Source organism: Talpa occidentalis, unplaced genomic scaffold, assembly GCF_014898055.3.
Source record: "Talpa occidentalis isolate TD23 unplaced genomic scaffold, MPIMG_talOcc4v2.1 talOcc4.7, whole genome shotgun sequence".
Lineage (NCBI taxonomy): Eukaryota > Metazoa > Chordata > Mammalia > Eulipotyphla > Talpidae > Talpa > Talpa occidentalis.
In genome coordinates this window covers 121,677,533-121,695,803 of record NW_023605083.1, presented here as the reverse complement: position 1 = coordinate 121,695,803, position 18,271 = coordinate 121,677,533, and the positions used below count along the sequence as shown (strand labels likewise).

Genomic DNA, 18,271 nt, shown 5'->3' with positions numbered 1-18,271 from the left:
GCCATTCTCTTAAATGTCACAGGAGGCTCCACAGCCACAAAATGGAACTTTATTCAGTTACAGACACCAACCCTCCATCCGAGAGCCCCAGAGACAGGGCCCGGGACCCAGCCTGTATACCCAGAACTCGTCCTTGGAGCTGGGAAGGGTAGGACACTGGCCGAGGGCCAGAGCTGTCTCTTGCTTACAGCCTTAGGCCTAGAGTAGCAGCAGCTGTGGCCCAGCCTCTCCCAATGCTGGGGGCTTGGCTTTGTGCCCCCAATCCCCTTCCTGACTGAGTTCTAGAAAGGACTCTTAAAAAAAAGAAAATACAAGCAAAGTGCTTTGAAAAAAAGAACACTGGAAACTGTCCAGAACATGGAGGACACCCTATTCCTGCTACAGGGGCGGAGGGAGAAGGGAGAGGCAGCTCGGTGCCTACATGGAAAGCTAACGCAGTCTTCGTTCCTGTGTGATTTTAGTCTCAAAAGATGGGAGACTCCACTAAGGATTCCAAAGATACTCCGGGCTCCCTACGGAGGTATGCCGGGGCCATGCTGAGCTGCCCTGGCGGGTGGCCCTGGGTGCTGAGGCACAGACATGCGGACAATGGGGAGAGCTAGGGCCACAGCCGGGAGGGAACCCTCAGATCCCAGGTTCCCTGCTGAGCTGGGCTGTCAGCTCATTTCTGAACCTCAGGACCCCAAAAGTGAAGGAAGATGACATCCTCATTTCTACCTGAGTTGTGCTTGCACAGAGGGGCTGTCTGTATCCTCATGTGGACATGAGGGGAGGCCCACACCTGCCTCCTGTGTCCTATAGAGGAGGAACCCCACAGCCTTTCCACCCTTCCCTCCCAGGCCCTTAGGCCCAGCTCTGGCCAGGAAAGGGGGGAGGCCACAGAGGAGGAAGACCATGCCTTTCATTTTCTCCCTATGTTCTTATCGTCCATACATCCCAAATACTAGGAAGCTGAAGAAGACAGTGACCCCCACCAGGGAGACAGTGGCAGGTGCTGTGAAGAACTGGCGGTAATTGATACGGAAGTACCAGACCACACCCAACAGCACCACAAACACGGGCACCATGAGGCTGCCCACACTGACGCCAAGGCTGGGTGGCTCAGTGGCTGAGGACGGGGCCAGGGAGGCTGAGGGGCCTGGAACAGCTGAGCCTGGGGGTGAGCGGTGGCAGTGAATCACACAGTTGTTGGTAATGTTCAGAGAACGCAGGGTGCGGGCTGGGTCTTGCAGCAGGCGGCCCTGGTAGATGAGTTTCATCTGGCTCTCTTGTCCAGGGAAGTATTTACTGCAAGGATGAAGGAGATAGAAGGAAAGACAGAAGGCAAGGAATGAGACGGCAAACAAGCCTGAATCAACAAAGCAGGGCAACAGAAGAAAACCGAAGGGTGGGTTTGTAAGGAAGACAGCCCCCCCACACGCACCCCCCACACTCCCCCCAGGGAGGGACAGGACCTGACACTTCCCTGCTGCTCCTGAACTTGTCTCTCCCAGCTTCCTCAGAGGCAACCAAGGTCTCAGGGGTCTGGGGTATTAGCAGCCTCCCATTTTCCAGCTTACTTACCTCTTCAGGGCACCCACAGTATCCTCTGGCCTGGCCACAGCCAGCTCCTCAGTGTCATTGAGGAATTTGAGCCGCACATTGATGAGGCCCGGGCTGGCAGGGAGGCAGGCGCTATCCTCAGCTCTCAGGGGGGCCGCTGGACTGCTGCCGTCTGGGCCTGCTTGTCTTTTGGTCAGGCCTTGGATGTCAAGCAGATGCTCAAGGCTGGGTTCCACACCACCCCCAGCTCCAGGCTCCCCTGTGGTGTCTCCCCCACCTTCGCCAGCCTCTTCAGCCTTCTCATCATTACCCTCTGATGGATGGGGGTGTTCGGTTGGCTCTGGGGTGCCTTGGCCCGCCACCAGATGGTCCACATGCCCCAGGTGGAGGACGGATGTGTCGCCTGCTGACACAATAGTGCCCAGGAGCTGGTTGCTACTGCTGTCTGCTACGTAGGTAGAAAGCCACGCTAGGACCAAGGCTAGAATCAGCACCACCACACCTGCTACCACAGTCACCTCATTACCCACACCCTCAATGAGGGTGACATCAGAGAGCTCCATGGCCTGGCTGCTGACTGGATCCACGCTGCAGGAACAAAGGAGGATAGCATCAGCAGGGCCTCTGGTTATGCGACCAGGTTTCTAGTTTCTTTAGATCCTAACTGGCCCAGTCCGGACATAAGACGGAGTGCAGTGCCCCACAGAAGGGGGAACAAACCTTCCTAATTCTGGATCCCCAAGATAAAGGTAAGGACTTACTCTCTGCCTCTATTGTGAAACACTAGCCTTCAGGTTCTACATCATTCTTCTCTCACATTCCAGCCCCCCAATGAGCATAGATCATCAGGAAAACCTCCTAGTCTTCTTGCTGCTGCTGCTACTATTTGTTGCTGGTTTTGGTGGGCGGGGAAAAACATTTGCTTCTTTGAGCCCTCAGTTTCTCCAGGATTTCTATCGTTCGATCAAACAAATATGCTTCTCTGAACAGCCTCCAAAAGACAAAAAAGCCTAGAATATATTATTGTGGGGGCAGTCACCCTTTCCAGATTGTCTCATTTGAATCCTCTCTCATTCATGGATTCATGGTCATAGACCTAGGCCCAGATGTTAAGAGCCAAAGAAAATTGATCTTCGGGCCCCCGCAGTGGCGCAGCGGTTGAGTGCTGGGTTGCGAAGCTGCCTGCAGCCTCTGCAATGCCGGTTCGATCCCCGGCCACCAGGCGAGGGTCCCACATGGCGTGCAGACCTCTCCTGCCGCCCGCTGCTCCCCCCAGCAGTGTACTTCCATCCTTCTGCCTGCTCTGCTCCCCGCTCTGGCTCTGGTGAATTCTCTCACCCTCCCGCGCTTCTGACTGTACCCAGTGCTTGTATAAATAAATAAAAAATCTTAAAAAAAAAAAAAAGAAAATTGATCTTCTAAAGTAGTTAGACCACCACAAAGGAACAACTCTGTAGGAGCCTCAGCAGACACTATGCAGCAGACATAATGTATGTCTGCTCCCAGAGTCTTCGGACAATCTCGGAGCCACACAGAACAGACAACAGAAACACCATCCTCCTGGGTCACCACAGGCTTACAACTGCAAAAACCACTACCTGAGTAGAACCTATTTGGAAATAAACAGCTCCATATCTCAACCTCTCTCCCCGTGCTGTTTATATTCTCCCTCTATAGTTTCTTAAAAAGGCAGGCAGGATCTCGGGTTGCTCTTCATAGTACCTATTCTTTCCCTTGGATAATCTGCTGCTTTCAAGCAGTCCCTGGGCAATTTCAGTCTGATGATGGCTACTTCTACACTATTCTCACAGTAGCTAAAAAACTTCACTATACCCATCTAGCTGTCCATCTCTCTCTACTAGATTTCTGGAAGACAAAGATCACGTGTAACTTCTCTCTGTACTAATCATCGTGACCAGCATAATGCCATAGTAGTTGCTCAAAGAATATTTGTGGAACATAACATCTAGACAGTTTCCATATCCTTATTTAGTACATGGCCCCTGGAGTTAGGAAAACAAAAACAAAAACTAATTACAATCCTATTCTTGAGTCTTACTGGCTTTTTAACCTCGGACAACTTTCTCAGCCTTCGCTTTTTCATCAATAAAACGGGGTTAAAAATAGTACCTACCTCATAAGGTTGTTTTGAAGATGACGGGGAATCATGGAGGCAAAAATACTTAGCACAATGCCTGGCACATTGCAATTGTTCAATAAATTAATGATAGCAGTTATTTATCACTCCCACAACTAACCCTCATGGTAAAAAGGTTAATGTTATTAAACTAGATGTACAGAAGAGGAAACTGCAACGAATACAGGCGCAAAAGACAGGCAAAGACACAGGGAACTTTCGTGGACAGGTGCCAGGCAGGCCCTCAGGTCTCCCGCCTCAGAGGCCTTTGCTCTCTCTTCAGCCTTTGAGGGACCCTAACTGCACGGTAAGGAAGGGTCCCCGACCCTGCCTGATTTGAGGCGAAGGCTCCGCGTTTGGGCGGTCCTATTCCCACGGCGCTGGAGTGGGGTCCATGGGCCCACCGAGCTGAAAGGCTGGCTGGTTCCGGCCGCCGTACACAGGCCAGCTCTCAGGCCGTAAGGGAGTCGAGTGAGGGGTCACAAACCATCCACACCCCTCAAACTTCGGGGCGGGGCTGGGGGTTGGGGGCGGGGCTTGAGTACGCGAAGAGTCATGGGAAACCAAAGGGGGTTGGATCGGTACTGTGCCTGGATAGGGAAGGAGGTCCTCACCTGAAACGGCCAGACTAAGTGTTTTCACTTCGCCAGGGCGGCCCATGGACTCACCTTTCTGTAGGGGTCGGGGGAGGGGCTGCTAGCCCTGATTCTGTCCAGGGTCCGGTCTCTTCCGGCTTCTCCCGGAAGCTGTTAGAACCAGAGAGAGGAAGTCCCGCCTCCGCGCCTTGCACTGATGACGCAAAGCTACGTAAGGCGGGCTGACGTAAACGTATTCTTTAAATAAAAGGGACCGGTTTCTCAGCGGAAGAAGAGGCGGAGTCATTGTTGGCGGGATCAAGGCCCTCTCGAGGCCCCCGCCCCGGCGGGGCCTAAGAAATTCAGTGAGGCGGGGCCTAAGTAGTCCTGTGGGGCGGGGCCAGAGGGCTGTGGGAGGTGCTTGGCAAGGGGTGGGGCTTCGCTTGTGGAAGATTGAGTGGGCTGGGCTGGACGGAGCCCGAGCGACGCTTCCCTTTTTCCAGTCTTGTTCTCAGCCGCCGGAGCTGATCGGATTTATTACTGCTCTGCAAGGGGGATCAGTAACAACTGGCCCCTCTGACTTCCTAGAGTTCGGCTCCAGACTAGTCGGGAGACAATTTAGTCACCATCCGGCGCTCTGAGAACGCGGTCCCAGGGAGTGTGGGTAAAAGGCACAGATTCAGCGCAGCTTAGGGCAGCAGGAAAAGCAGGAGCCAACAAAAGTTGCTTAACAGTATTACCTCCCAGGTTGTACCATAATTTTTTAAGTCAGTCGTCTCATTTGGGTGGACATTTAGATTGTTTTCCGTAGTTTTGTTTTTAAGCAATATTTTCTAGAAGATTAACTATTTCCATTCCCACCAGTTGTGTAATTGGCATCTATACATGTTCCTTTCCCCCAAAACATGGTAGAGGTTAGTGGGGAACAAGGAGTAGATAGGGGAGATTTTGAGAAATGTGAGAATGCTGAAGATGTTTGTAAGCCAAGAGGACAGAGCAGAGGAGTAGAGAAGAGAAGGTAAAGGCATTCTGAAAAAGGAATAATTGAGCAGTGGCCTTGGAGGGGAAAACACGTGTTGGGGGGGGGGTCTGGTGGGCCAATCCACTGGCTGGGCTTGCACTGGGGAGAAGGTGGGAAATCCAGCTTTTCCCAATACCCATAGGTACCTGATTCATCCATTTAGGGTTAAAGAGACACGCTCTGTATGCTTTTGTATGCACTGACTTCTGCCATAACATTTATTGTCATTTTTTATTTTCTGTTTTAACAAATTTCTTGAGGGTAGGAACTGGCTTTTTCTTTTGTTGTTATATATCTCTAAATTCTGTCCCAGCACTTTTTGCATCGCAACAGATAATTGATACTCCTTCAATGAGTGATGGATGGGTTCGAAAAAGAGACTGGGAGTTTGAGAGAGTTTTCTCATCTGATGTTTGGAGGGAAAGTCAGACTAGCCATGGCAGCAAGATAAGTGTATAGAACGAGGAGGACAGATTGGAGGATGGATTGCCTGGGGATAGAGGGGCACTTTTTCTTGGTGTGTCCAGCCAAGGACAAGGTGTAGTTAAAGGTGTTTTGAAAGAGGAAAGAAGCCAGTAACACGTACTATATCACCACCCAAAGCTGGTCTCTTTCAATTATAGTAATAATTAAAAATTAACATAAGATTTTAATGGATCTGAATTACTTTATAATTATTTATGAGATGCTTAATTTTCCTAAACTAATGAACTTAAGTATTTTTAAACCTTTATGTGCAATTATGAAGGCTGTAGGATGGTAAATGTATCTGTAAATCCTAAATGCCTTATCTAAATATAAATCCATTTTATTAAATCCATTTTGTTAAAAAAACAAAACGTGTACCTGCCCTAACCACTACATATTACTCATTTCACCTTTGCCAGTTTGATAAGCAAAAGGGAGTCTGTTTTTCTATTTGTGTGTGTGTATGTTCTTTAATTATCATTCACCTGATTGTGTGAGTTTGAATGTTTTTAATATTTCATCAGCCACTTTGTAAATGAACAATTTTGCCTTTTGCCTTTTCATCCCTTAGACAATAATCTTTTAATTTTACTAGAACCTGTGTGTATCCCCTTATTAAAAATTCAAATATGGGCTATAAAACTCCCTCTCCCTTCCCAGGCAGGAAATTCTTGGGCACTGCCTTCCAGGCCTTTTTCTATTCATCTGTAGTCATAGGGTTTGGTTTGGTTGGCCATGTATATTGTATTCCACCCTCTTTTTCCTTCTTAACAGCAGTCTTGGAAATCTTTCTAAGGCACTACATCTGCTGGTCTATTGGAATCCCTCCTCATTTCTTTCCCACTGTGGGCACTAGGTTTTGTAAGGGCTGAATTATATTCCATAATGTGGATTGTTTACTACCTCCCACATGTTGAGTTGTTGCAATGCTGGGATGAATATTTCTTTTTGTACCAGCCTTTTGTCTAACTGGGGAGCAGTGTTTAAGGGTACTGCCAAATTGCCCACCAAAGAGGTAATTTCCTTTCTCACCAGTAGAAGGAAAAAGAACTTATTTCTCCATATATAAGTAGACATGGCATATTATCAATCTTTAAAATTTTCCCCAATCTAGTGGGTGAATAGTTGTTTTAATTTCCCTTTCCCTGATTGCTGGTGAAGTTAAGCTTCCTTATTCCTTGACTTGACAGATATTCCAGTGTCCAGTCTCTGCAAGGCACCAAATCAACCATGGTGATAAAACATGTTGTTCCTGTCCTCACGAATCAAGGTAATGAAACCTTTATTTGAAGCTACTTTTTCCAATATTTGGCCTTTTACTTGTGTTTATGACATGGTGTTTTTATAACCAAGTTTAATTTTTTTCTGTATCCAAATCTATTCATCATTTATTTTATGCTCTTGCCCTGCAAAATCTCCTATCCCAAAGTTATATACATAATCATGTGTATCTTTTAAACAGATTTCTTATTGTAGTTGGGAATGTAACAGAAAAGGTTGTTCTCGCTCGGGTCCGTCTGCTGGAAAGGGTGGACAGCTCAGCATTTCCCCTCATGAGAGGCTCTCTGCTTGGGCCCAAGACTAGAGAGGATTTCCCTCTTCCCTTGGGTATTGTGACTCAGGGAAATTAAAGCAAAAATGTCATCCAGAAAGGAGAAGTTGCTGCTCTGTATAATGAGGTAAAAGATTATCTGCAAGTTAGGGAAAGGGGATACAACTGGCAGATACAACTCTCCAGAAAGGAAAAGCTGGGCTATAGCTGCAGGAGGCCAATCCCAGGACTCCTGCCCCGTCTCTCCCATGGGACTCCATTCAGCAATGGCAGTGAGGAATTCAAGGTCCCTCAGCAAAAGGACAGGAGTGGAGTCTGCTGGGAACCCCTCAGTTCCATCCCGGGTAGATACTGCAGGCTCCGGTCTGAGAGGGGCCTTGTGCTGTTCTTATAAATTCTTTTCTATCACAAAAATAACTGTTGTTCGGGCCTCCCCGGTGGCGCAGCGGTTGAGCGCTGGGTTGCGAAGCTGCCCGCGGCCTCTGTGGCGCCGGTTCGATCCCCGGCTGCTCCCCGGCCACCGGAGGAGGATCCCACATGGTGCGCAGACCTCTCCTGCCACCCGCTGCTCCCCTCAGCAGTGTACTTCAGTCCTTCTGCCTGCTCTGCTCCCCGCTCTGGCTCTGGTGAATTCTCTCACCCTCCCGCGCTTCTGACTGTACCCAGTGCATGTATAAACAAAACAAACAAATATAATAAATAAATAAATAAAAACATGCCTCTATAAAAAAAAAAAAAAAAATAACTGTTGTTCGGTGCAGAAAATTTGGGAACCACAGAAGAGTATAAAGTGGGAGGGGAGGAAATAAACATGGAGACATAGTATCTCAGCAGTTGTCAACCTCACAACATCCACATTTTGGTTCTGCGCATAAATCATTTATTTGTGTTTATGAAAACTGGCTTAGCTTGAAAGGTTTCCTCTTAACAATGAATGGTGGTATTTTTGACTCTGGGACCAGAGGAGGAAGTGAGAGGAGGTGACAGCTGGTGGCTGGTCCTACTGTCATGGGCCCTCAGGGACCAGGAGAGTGGTCACCACTGTTTAAGGCCCTGTACATCACTGGGAAGGGTGGGAGACATGACATAAATGGGTCTCAGGCATCATGCATTTTTCCTTCCTCAACAACCGGTAGCTGAAATGCCTGTTCCAGGAACACAGTCCCATTTCAGCTTAGCTGAGGCAGACACAGGTTTTTAAGTGGTATCTATTTAAGAATTCTAACCTGGGGTGGTCAGAGGAAGGCTCTGCTGAGATAGTGCTTTGGGATAGCCTTAATGAGGGTGAAAATGTGGGAAGGGTAATCCAAACAGAGGGAACAGCATATGCGAATGTATGGAAGCAAAGAACTGGTCACATCAGCAACTGGTAACTAGTTTACTAAGGCCAGATTACAGGAGCCTCAGAAGGGAGAAAGGAGGTCAGGAGGACAGAGGGTTTGACTTAGACAGGGGCTAGAAGCTTTTTCTGCTTTGTTGAGTTTGGGTTTTAACCTGAAGGGAGAGAGGAGCCACAAAAGTGCATGGTCTGAGTTGTGATTCAAAGATTATTCCAGCATCCTTGCAGGCCATGGGTTTTAAGACCAGTCAGCGAGGTTCAAGCAACTAGACAAGTGGGGCAGAGGCAGTGCGACTAGATGCAGATTCTGTCACTGCTAGGAGACATGGATGGAAAGGGGGCCGATAAGGATCATCGTCTCCTGGCTTGGGGCCTGGGTGGGCACAGGAGGAGAAAGTGGGCAAAGGTTGAAACTGCGGTTCTCCCCACTGGAGAGAGGAGCTGAAGCTCAGGCTGGGGTGGAGGCTCAGCAGGTGGCTCAAGAAGTCAGCAAAGGGATGAGCTGGCTCACGAGGGCATGTAGGGTCTGGACAAGAAGGCCAGGGATGGGTCTTCTAGGAATGAGGGCAAGCCACAGATGGAAGGGTCAGGTCACATTGTGGGAGCAGCCTGATATGGGGCTTACTGGATGCGCCCCTCCACACGCAGCAGCAGGTAGTCCCTCACGAGTGGCGGCAATGGGAGACAGGCAGCGGCCTGTCGACAGCGGCAGCCCAGCTGAGCACGCACAGCCAGCCGGGCGAGGTGCTGCAGCCGCCTGGGCTGGTTGACCATGTTCTGGGCTGAGCTGTAGAAGGCCTCGTGCTCCTGGACCAGATGGGACAGTCAGATGGCTCAGCACTCTCACTCTGCCCTTCCATCTAGGAGCGACCTAACGCTGGGGACCCTGGGATTTGGCACCATGCACCCATCTGGGTGTCTCGTGCATCTCCAAGGACTTAGGTTCAGAGCCAGGGAGGTCCTGCAGGGGCCGTAGCCTCAAGGCCCACCGGGCAGAGCGGGGTCTCAGCCATGTCTATACCCACCCTCTATCCAAAGATGCTGGCACAGTACCTGCTGTGTCAGAGTTGCCTGATAAATGTCGACTGATGCACAGGAGAGTGCAGCTGGAGATGTGTGTGGAATTAAGAGGTTGTTCTGAGTTACCAGGACCCTGGGGGCCCTAGGATGTTGGGGTTTCATTCTGCCCATCCCCTTCCAGCTCAGGGGCCTTCCTATTTCTCCCTCCAGGAGGCCCACCCTGCAGGGATAGGCCTGGGGCTAACTCTTCCTCGACATCTCTAGATGGAGCCACGTCCCTGGGGTGGACATACCTGCCACAGCTCTGGGTGCACTGCCTCAACCCATGTGTCGCAGGACGGGACACAAGGGTAGGCATTAAGCAGGACTTCCAGGGCCCGAGGAAAGTTGGCACAGTGTTTCAGCATCTAGGAATAGAAAGAGCTGCCATGCCTCCTCCAACCAAGGGCAGACCCAGGTGCACCCTCAGCCAAACCAAGTGCCCCTCATACCCAAATTTGGGAAGCAGAGGTCTAAGTCTGTCTTCATACTTCTCCATGCCTCAGTTTACCCCACTGTCAAAGGGGCTCCAACTTTTGGCCCCAGACTGTTTTCCTGGAAGCTCTTTCCTCCCGTACACACCCTCCCCCATAACCCTCACCAGTCCTTCCCAAGAAGGGGACAGAGCTCGGGCTTTTCATCTCTTGGCCCCATGGCTTCCCCATGACAAGGTAATTCTTGCGGCAGGCTCCTCCCACCCAACTAGAACCTCCTTACACAGACTCAACACCCTTGACTCTTCTTTCGCACCTCAGGACACACAGGCTGGGCCCCGTAGTCCAGCAGTGCAGCGAAGAGGACCTCAGGCTCCCAGTTGGGGTTGTCCTGGACGGCCTGTAGCACACAGTCCATGGGGGTGTGGCCTGCCCCGTTGCGGACTCCAGCGCAGGCCCCATGGTGCAGCAGTAGCTCAGCCAGGCCCCCACAGCCGTTGGCACAGGCATTGTGCAGTGGTGTGTGGCGCTTCCGCCCAGCCGCCCTGGCATCAGCTCCAGCCTTCAGGAGTTGGCACACCACGGCCTGGTACTTCTGGCAACTGCCTGGACCCTCAGCCCCGGCACACGCAGCATTCAAGGCCGTCTCGCCCTGGATGGTGCGTAGGCCCACGTTGGCACCCTGCTCCAGGTAGAGAGCCACATGCTCCTCTAGCCCTCGCGATGCTGCCACATGCAGAGGTGTCACCTCGCTGTCCCCTGCCACCAGGTTTACCATCGCTCCAGCCTCCAGCAGCAGTTTGGCACACCTGCAAGCAGTTCCCAAGGCCAATCCTAAGGGACCAAGGCCTGGCCTGGGAACCCCCTCAGCCTCCTATCATTCCTTGTCCCCTTTCTTCCCACCGCCTCCCCTCAAGGCCAACCTGGTGTGCGCCATCAGACTCACAGACGCCTCTTGACAAACAGCCAATCTTAAGACCTGTCAAAGTCACCATCAACATCTACAGTTTTCAGATTAACAACTTCAGCCCAGAAAGATTGCAGTATAGCCAAGGACACACAGCAAGTTAGCGGCTGTGCAGAATTAGTAGTCATTGCTCATACAGACCCTCCCAGTCTAACCTGACCCCCCCAATCTGATTAGGATCCCCAGACCCTGTTCTGAATCATTTGTGGGTGGTCTTCTAACATTTTGGTAAGACACAAAAATTTTTGAAGACCCACTACGGTGAACCCTCTGAAGCATAGAAAGTTAAACAGTATGAGCCAAAAGAGAAAGAAATAGAAGTGCTAATGTTTTTCCCCTGCCTCTAAACTTGAAGAACACCCTTCCAGACTAGCCTCACCCCCTCCTCAGGGAAAGCACCGGGGACTGCTTACTGCACTTTTCCCCCAGGGAAAACAAACACAATCAAACAACAGAAATCAGATTTTAGGGAGCACAGTCTCACAGTCTTCTAATTCTGGGAAAATTATAAGCCAATCATTTGAGGCAAGTATGTATCATTAACTGTGGTGGGGTAAACCAAGCACACAACAAGCTAAAGGAATGATGAAATTAACAGTAACTTACAATGACACATCCAAATGGCAGTCCCTGGAAACTTAGGAGCAGATCCATCAACCCCAAGGAAAACGCTGATGACCCATGTTTTCCCCAGATGGCCCAAATTCCAGTTCTCTCCAGGGCACATGTCCACTAGGCTCAGTAGCCACGAGTTGAGGAGCAGTCAGTCATCCACAAACTACTGGATTTATTTCCTCAATAAATTCCAATCATGGGCTAGTTTTTATTGGCAAACACTAACATTGAACATTCAATGTTGAAAAATCACACTGAAAAGCTCAGTTAGCAGCGTTCCAGTTAGCAGAGCCCTTCTCACTGGATAAATAGGATCAAGTCTGTTGGAAAGTATACCATATGCCGGTAAGAGCTCAAGAAAGGGCTGTGAAACTTGGATTACCTCTGGGTCCATCGCTTATCTAGATCTGACTGGGAGAGGACCTCAACGCATGGCTTTGGAGGGGATCTGACTCCTCCAGGAGACATGACTCCTTGCCACCACCAGCCCTGTCTGAGGACCTGATTTGTGAAAGTACAAATACCATTACTCAGGGCCTAAGAAACTGATCTTAAGAAGGTGAGAGGAGTGGGTAGGGTTCATACTAAGGTTGAAAAACACCAGGTGAAATCTTTCTTGTGCTTAACCTCAAATCAGCTAGGTCGTCAGGCCTTCTGCCTCCTGGGCTTAGCTGTTATAACCTTGGAGAAGCCATTAGCCCTTTCTGAGCTGTTTCTCTTAGGTACAATGGGGCCTGTCTCCCAGACTGTTGTGAGGACATGTACATGTGAGGTGCTTCTCCCTTTTTCCTGGCCTGTGACCTGGGTATGTGCATGCACATGTGTGCGCGCACACACACACACATACACACTCCCCATCTCAGCCCTGGGCACCTACTGCAAGGATTCAGGGGCTGTGCATAGATGCAGGGGGGTTGAGCCCTCCTCAGACAGCACGTTGACCTTGGCACCGAAGGTTAGCAGCAGCCGCACACAGTCAGACTGGGCCCCGGCACAGGCCTCATGCAAGGCTGCCCGGCCCCCGACCCGGGCATCCAGCTCAGCCCCCTGGAGGATCAGGTGACGGGCGCAGTCAGTGTAGCCTCGGGCTGCAGCAATGGTGAGGGGCAGCGTCTGCTTGGTCTTGGGGGTCAGTACCCAAAATCCTGGGAGAAAACAGGCAGTTGAGAAAACACACCACAGGCCAGGTAGGCTGTGGTGTGTAGCTGACACTGACCTTCCCTCTGTACCCTTGACAGAGCACAAACACTGTGCCAGGCTACACCTCTGGAGAGGGGTTCACTCAAGCCCTGGACTGGGAATGTAAATTAGAACAAGGTTTAGAACAGCTTGTTGATCTGTAACAAAACGTACTATGTATGTCACAGGAACAAAAATTAAACCCTCTTTAAAACTACAAGGGCTAACTAAGGAGGGTGAATCTCCTTAAGGAAACTTCTGGGTCTTTGAACTTGGCTCTTTTTGTTCACTTGGGCACTCTGATGTTGACTTTGGAAGGGGAGTGATAAGCAGGAAGGTCAAGCTGAGCTTGGGAGTGGTGAAAAAACAAAACTCAAAGAACCTGGAGTTCTGGGGCACTCCTGGATTTGGGGAGAGTGGTGTGAAAGTAGGGTGAAGGGTGGAGGGTGAGATTAGACACATGGGTAGGGAAAGGAAGAGTAAGGAGAAGGGTTGATTGTGGAACTGGCATTGGATCTGAATTGTAGGACTTGTTCAAAGGATTTCGATGCCTGATATCCAACTAAATTGTTTGCATTGCAGTGAGTCCTTGGATTTCCTAAATCTTGGATAAAGCATTTTTTTTAGGAGTAAGGTCTAGGGATGATGGGCATCATTTAGGGACGATGGACATCCTGCAGGATGTCCTGGGTGGGTTCCCATCCTGGTGGTTCTGACAGTTGAAGTCAAGTAGGAATTTGAAGCCTGTGGAGCGCATAAGCTCTCCAGGGGTTTGGAACCCCAAATCCATTAGTGGGGCTTGAGGCTATCTCCTGTCCATCTTAAGAGCAGATCTGTCATAATTGAGATATTTGGTTTACATGGGCAAACTCTCTGGTTCAAAGAGATCCTGGGAAAATCATCTGGAAAGTACCCAAAGATGCTCATCATATTGCTAGTGAAAAGTTTTTGGTTTTCTTTAAGGAACCCAATCTATTTGAGGAATAATAAAAAATAATGGCAATCCATATAGTAGAATTTATGCACCTATTTAAAATATTGGGAAGGGGACTGGGCTATCTCTTCTGGTTTGGGGGGAGGGGTGGTTCATAATATGTAAAAACTCAGTACCTATGCTTGTTAAAAAAATGCATGTGCCTATGCCCCCTACTGGAAATAGCTAGTAGTACATCTGAATTGGGCCCTGGGAATTACACCTTCTACATGATTTGATTTTCTTTTTTCTTTCTTTTTTTTTTTTAATTTTTTTTTAATAGAGGCATGCTTTTATTTATTTATTTGTTTGTTTGTTTTGTTTATACATGCACTGGGTACAGTCAGAAGCATGGGAGGGTGGGAGAATTCACCAGAGCCAGAGCGGGAAGCAGAGCAGGCAGAAGGACCGAAGTACACTGCTGAGGGGAGCAGCGGGCGGCAGGAGAGGTCTGCGCGCCATGTGGGACCCTCCTCTGGTGGCCGGGGAGCAGCCGGGGATCGAACCGGCGCTGCAGAGGCCGCGGGCAGCTTCGCAACCCAGCGCTCAACCGCTGCGCCACCGGGGAGGCCCTCTTTTTTTTTTTAAAAGATTTATTTATTTATTCATATAAGCACTGGGTACAGTCAGAAGCGCGGGAGGGTGAGAGAATTCACCAGAGCCAGAGCGGAGAGCAGAGCAGGCAGACTGACGAAGGACACTGCTGAGGGGAGCAGCGGGCGGCAGGAGAGGTCTGCGCGCCATGTGGGACCCTCGCCCGGGCGGCCGGGGATCGAATCGGCGCTGCAGAGGCTGCGGGCAGCTTCACAACCCAGCGCTCAACCGCTGCGGCACCGGGGAGGCCCTGATTTCATTTTTTTCAAAGATTTATTTATTTATGCATACAAGAACTGGGGTGTAAGCCAGAGGTGTGGGGGCTGAGAGGATTCACCAGAGACAGAATGGGGAGTAGAACAGGCAGGTCTACTGAAATACACAGCGGGCGAGGCTGTGCCATGTGGGTCAGCTCCCTGGCCCGCCAGGGGGATCAAACTTGTGCTGCAATGGCTGGCAATAGCTTGATAGCGCTGTCTTTAATCCCTGCACCACCAGGGAGGCCTTTCTACATGATTTTAGTGAATACAAACTGAACAACTGCTTTAGAGAACTGCCTATCATGTCTTCTGGTTGGGTCAAAATTTGGGTGGAATTGGAGAAAATATCCAGATAAATTTGCTGCCCCATTCTTGGGATAAAAAACAACAGTTTCTCCTCTGTGGAGGAGTTCCTGTTTCCTTTGTGGGGGGAAGCCTTGAGAAAGATGGACAAAGCCTAGTGAAGTGGAGTGGAAATCTTTCACATTTTAAATTCCATTCAGTTTCTGACTCAGGCTGTTTTGCTTGCGTATAGAGCTTGGAATGATTTGATCTCTCTAGCTGAGATGAAGTCTCATCTCGAGAACGGTGACAGGGTCACTGCAGGGCACGTGGACATTAATGGAGGCACGTGGTTGTGTCTGACAGGTAGTGGGCTCCTGTCACTTGTTTTTGTTTTTACTTCCCCTTGGAAATGCAATACAAACATTCTTCTGTCCAAGAGAGACAAATGACAAGAGGAATGGAAATAGCCCCTGACTTAATGATTCTCAAAGGCCTTGAGTGTGACCTTTTTTTTTTTTTTTTAGGCATGTTTCATTTATTTATTTGTTTGTTTATGCATGCACTGGGTACAGTCAGAAGCGCGGGAGGGTGAGAGAATTCACCAGAGCCAGAGCGGGGAGCAGAGCAGGCAGAAGGACCGAAGTACACTGCTGAGGGGAGCAGCGGGCGGCAGGAGAGGTCTGCGCGCCATGTGGGACCCTCCTCTGGTGGCCGGGGAGCAGCCGGGGATCGAACCGGCGCTGCAGAGGCCGCGGGCAGCCTCGCAACCCAGCGCTCAACCGCTGCGCCACCGGGGAGGCCCGAGTGTGACCTATTTAAAACATTAGGTGAAATTATGGTTACTGACTTAGGAAGATGTGATGTGAAAAAAAAACCAAGTTGTAAAATAGCATATGGAGTATAATTTCATTCAATGAAAGAAAAAATACCCATATGTGTGGATATATATATTCAAAGAAAAAAATTACATTAGAATGTAACTGTTACTGGGTAATGAATATAATATGGAATGTAACTTTAATTCTGATAAGACATGCAAGCCACTAATTATGCTTCATCTCTGTTTGTGAGGGAGCTGGACTGGGCAGTGGGAAAAAATGATATAGTCTAGGCCTGGAGGCAGGGCAAAGCCCCATACTCTCCCCTCCCCACCCCCATGCTCTTCTCTCTTCCTCTTCTTCTGCCCCCACCCCATGCTCCCTACCCTACCCTGTTCCGCCGACCAGGCCAGCTGATTGCTCACAGTCTCCACAATCATGTTGGCTGCATCTTCATCTTGGAACAGGGCTTGGACCTGTTGCAGGTCGCCGGAGAACAGGGCATTGTAGACAGCTGGGTCTAGACAAGAGCGGCGTAGCCTAGTGAGTCGGGCCCGGGAACTTGGGGGGCACCTGTGGTTCCGGCACTGCTGGGCAGCAGCCTGCCGCCGGTCCGCCCACTCCAGCCATTCCCGCTGCAGGCGCAGAGCACGCAGACTCGATGACAAGGGGAGGGTCTTCTCTGCCATGGGGAGGGCCCGGGGGTCTGGGCAGTGGCAGCAGGTCAGAGCTGGGTTGCCTCGCCTGCTACCACCCTTGCTCTGAGGCACCACCCCTGCCCCCTCCCTGGTGACCCAGAGAGAAGAGCAGCTGAGGCTATAAATAGGCCTGTGCTGCTCTGGTAAACACTGTGCCCAGAGTCCGATCCTGGTGCAGAGAAGGTGTCGACCAACCCCCACAGACCTAGGGCTGCCCTGCCCTGCAGATGCCCTGGTGTACTGGGCAGCACGCCTTCTGTTCAGGTCCCCTCTGAGCCCCAGGGTCCCTGTCCTCCCACTTTTCTCGGTGAGCCTCTCTGGTTAGCAAAGCCTGAGGTCAGTACAGGAGGTAGGCAAAGGCGGCCAGAGGGAAGGGTCAGCGCCTCTGATGCCAGCTGCAGAGCGAGGACCCCAGCCTAGAAAATACGGGCAGGTCGAGACAGTGTTCAACCAGTCTCCCAGGCATTGACAGTAACAGTAACTACTCTGCCCACAGGGGCAGTAAGCACGGGGCTCACAGAATTTATTTTATTTTTTTAAAAATTTATTTATTTAGGGCCTCCCCGGTGGCGCAGCGGTTGAGCGCTGGGTTGCAAAGCTGCCAGCGGCCTCTGTAGCGCCGGTTCAATCCCCGGCTGCTCCCTGGCCTCCAGAGGAGGGTCCCACATGGCGCGCAGGCCTCTCCTGCCGCCCGCTGCTCCCCTCAGCAGTGTACTTCGGTCCTTCTGCCTGCTCTGCTCCCCGCTCTGGCTCTGGTGAATTCTCTCACCCTCCCGCACTTCTGACTGTACCCAGTGCATGTATAAACAAAACAAACAAACAAACAAACAAATAAATAAAACATGCCTCTATTAAAAAAAAAATTTTTTAAAAATTATTTATTTATACACACCAGAACTGTGGTATAGGCCAAAGGTGCGGGGGGTGAGCAGATTCACCAGAGACAGAGTGGGGAGCAGAACAGATGGAGTCACTGAAATACACTGCTGAGGGGAGCAGCGGGCAAGTCAGGAGAGGTCTGCTGCGCCATGTGGGTCAGCTCCCTGGCCAGGGATCCAAACTCATGCTGCAGTGTCTGAGGATAGCTTCATACTTCATAGTGCTGCATCTTAACCCTTTGTGCCACCAGGGAGGCCCTTCACGGAATTTAAATCACTTTCACTTCCAGGTAAATAGTAAACTTGGTTTTGACAGAAAATCACGTTAGCTAATTATCACAGTGGAACACTTCTGAGGGGGGTGATCTTCTGTCTCATTTATCGATGAGAAACTTAAGGCTTAACAAGGTGAAACTACTCGTAAGGTCGCAGCTTATAGGGGTGGAGCCAGACTAGGACCCTGGTGGAGTCCTAACTCCAGAGAAGGAGCACTTTGACTGATTGCTGTGGGTGGCAGGGGTGAGAGCTGCCCCCCTCTTCCAAGCAGGATCGCAAGTCTCCAGAAACTCCCTTCAGTGAGACTTGACACCACCCCCTGTCCCCCCAGCTCCTAAAAGGCTCACGTGGCTACTTGAGAAGGGCTGGTGGGTTGACCTGGCAACTCTGGGGATTCCAACCAAAGGAACTTTCAAGTCACAAAACCCAATTACTCAAGAGGAAGCAGCTCTGCTTCCAGGAGCCTCTAGGGGGAGGAATGAGGCCATGAAACAGCACTAGCTGGTGTGGCTGCCGAGCCCGGGAAGGGGAGTGCGGGAAGATGAGTCCCTACCTTCCAACTTCTGACAGGCAGAACTCACATGCTGGCAGGCTGGCCTCT

General features: G+C 50.4%; 3 protein-coding genes across 8 annotated transcripts in view; 1 reads left to right on the top strand and 2 right to left on the bottom strand.

Annotated features, from left to right (window-relative positions):
- Positions 1 to 34: 34 nt before the first annotated feature.
- Positions 35 to 4,458, bottom strand: TMUB2 (transmembrane and ubiquitin like domain containing 2). Of its 3 annotated transcripts, none has more exons than XM_037491780.2 (3): positions 4,348 to 4,458; positions 1,564 to 2,130; positions 35 to 1,287 (listed from the first exon to the last, which is right to left on the bottom strand). In XM_037491780.2, the coding sequence occupies exons 2-3, from the start codon at positions 2,103 to 2,105 to the stop codon at positions 921 to 923; spliced, it is 909 nt and encodes a 302-aa protein (XP_037347677.1). In that variant the 5' UTR covers positions 2,106 to 2,130; positions 4,348 to 4,458; the 3' UTR covers positions 35 to 920. The 3 variants fall into 3 exon arrangements, with proteins under 3 accessions (XP_037347677.1, XP_037347676.1, XP_037347675.1); XM_037491779.2 differs by lacking the exon at positions 4,348 to 4,458 and adding an exon at positions 4,294 to 4,337; XM_037491778.2 differs by lacking the exon at positions 4,348 to 4,458 and adding an exon at positions 3,677 to 4,201.
- HDAC5 (histone deacetylase 5) overlaps positions 3,961 to 18,271 on the top strand; it is an 82,445-nt gene continuing 68,134 nt past the window's right edge. For 2 of the 4 annotated variants that reach the window (XM_054688697.1, XM_054688696.1), the window contains exons 1-2: positions 4,535 to 4,619; positions 6,934 to 7,013. The gene's annotated coding sequence lies outside the window, so the exon portion shown is untranslated. Of the gene's footprint in view, positions 3,987 to 4,534; positions 4,620 to 4,699; positions 5,273 to 6,933; positions 7,014 to 18,271 lie in introns of those variants that run through there. The other 2 variants (XM_037491752.2, XM_037491751.2) reach the window with 2 other exon arrangements.
- ASB16 (ankyrin repeat and SOCS box containing 16) lies at positions 9,231 to 16,507 on the bottom strand. Its single transcript, XM_037491767.1, has 5 exons — positions 16,210 to 16,507; positions 12,587 to 12,854; positions 10,444 to 10,936; positions 9,948 to 10,061; positions 9,231 to 9,441 (listed from the first exon to the last, which is right to left on the bottom strand). Exons 1-5 carry the CDS (start codon positions 16,505 to 16,507, stop codon positions 9,256 to 9,258), a joined length of 1,359 nt encoding a protein of 452 aa, XP_037347664.1. The 3' UTR covers positions 9,231 to 9,255.

What these genes read in the sequence shown, in the direction of transcription:
- ASB16 (XM_037491767.1), bottom strand. Translation starts at nt 16,507, where the DNA reads ATGGCAGAGAAGACCCTCCCCTTGTCATCGAGTCTGCGTGCTCTGCGC. An exon ending in ACAGCCCCTGAATCCTTGCA is followed by an intron (nt 10,937 to 12,586) that starts GTAGGTGCCCAG and finishes AACTGCTTGCAG; the next exon opens with GTGTGCCAAACTGCTGCTGG. An exon ending in TGCACCCAGAGCTGTGGCAG is followed by an intron (nt 9,442 to 9,947) that starts GTATGTCCACCC and finishes CATCTGGTCCAG; the next exon opens with GAGCACGAGGCCTTCTACAG.
- TMUB2 (XM_037491778.2), bottom strand. Translation starts at nt 3,711, where the DNA reads ATGATTCCCCGTCATCTTCAAAACAACCTTATGAG. An exon ending in CTTCAAAACAACCTTATGAG is followed by an intron (nt 2,131 to 3,676) that starts GTAGGTACTATT and finishes TTGTTCCTGCAG; the next exon opens with CGTGGATCCAGTCAGCAGCC. An exon ending in ACTGTGGGTGCCCTGAAGAG is followed by an intron (nt 1,288 to 1,563) that starts GTAAGTAAGCTG and finishes TCATCCTTGCAG; the next exon opens with TAAATACTTCCCTGGACAAG.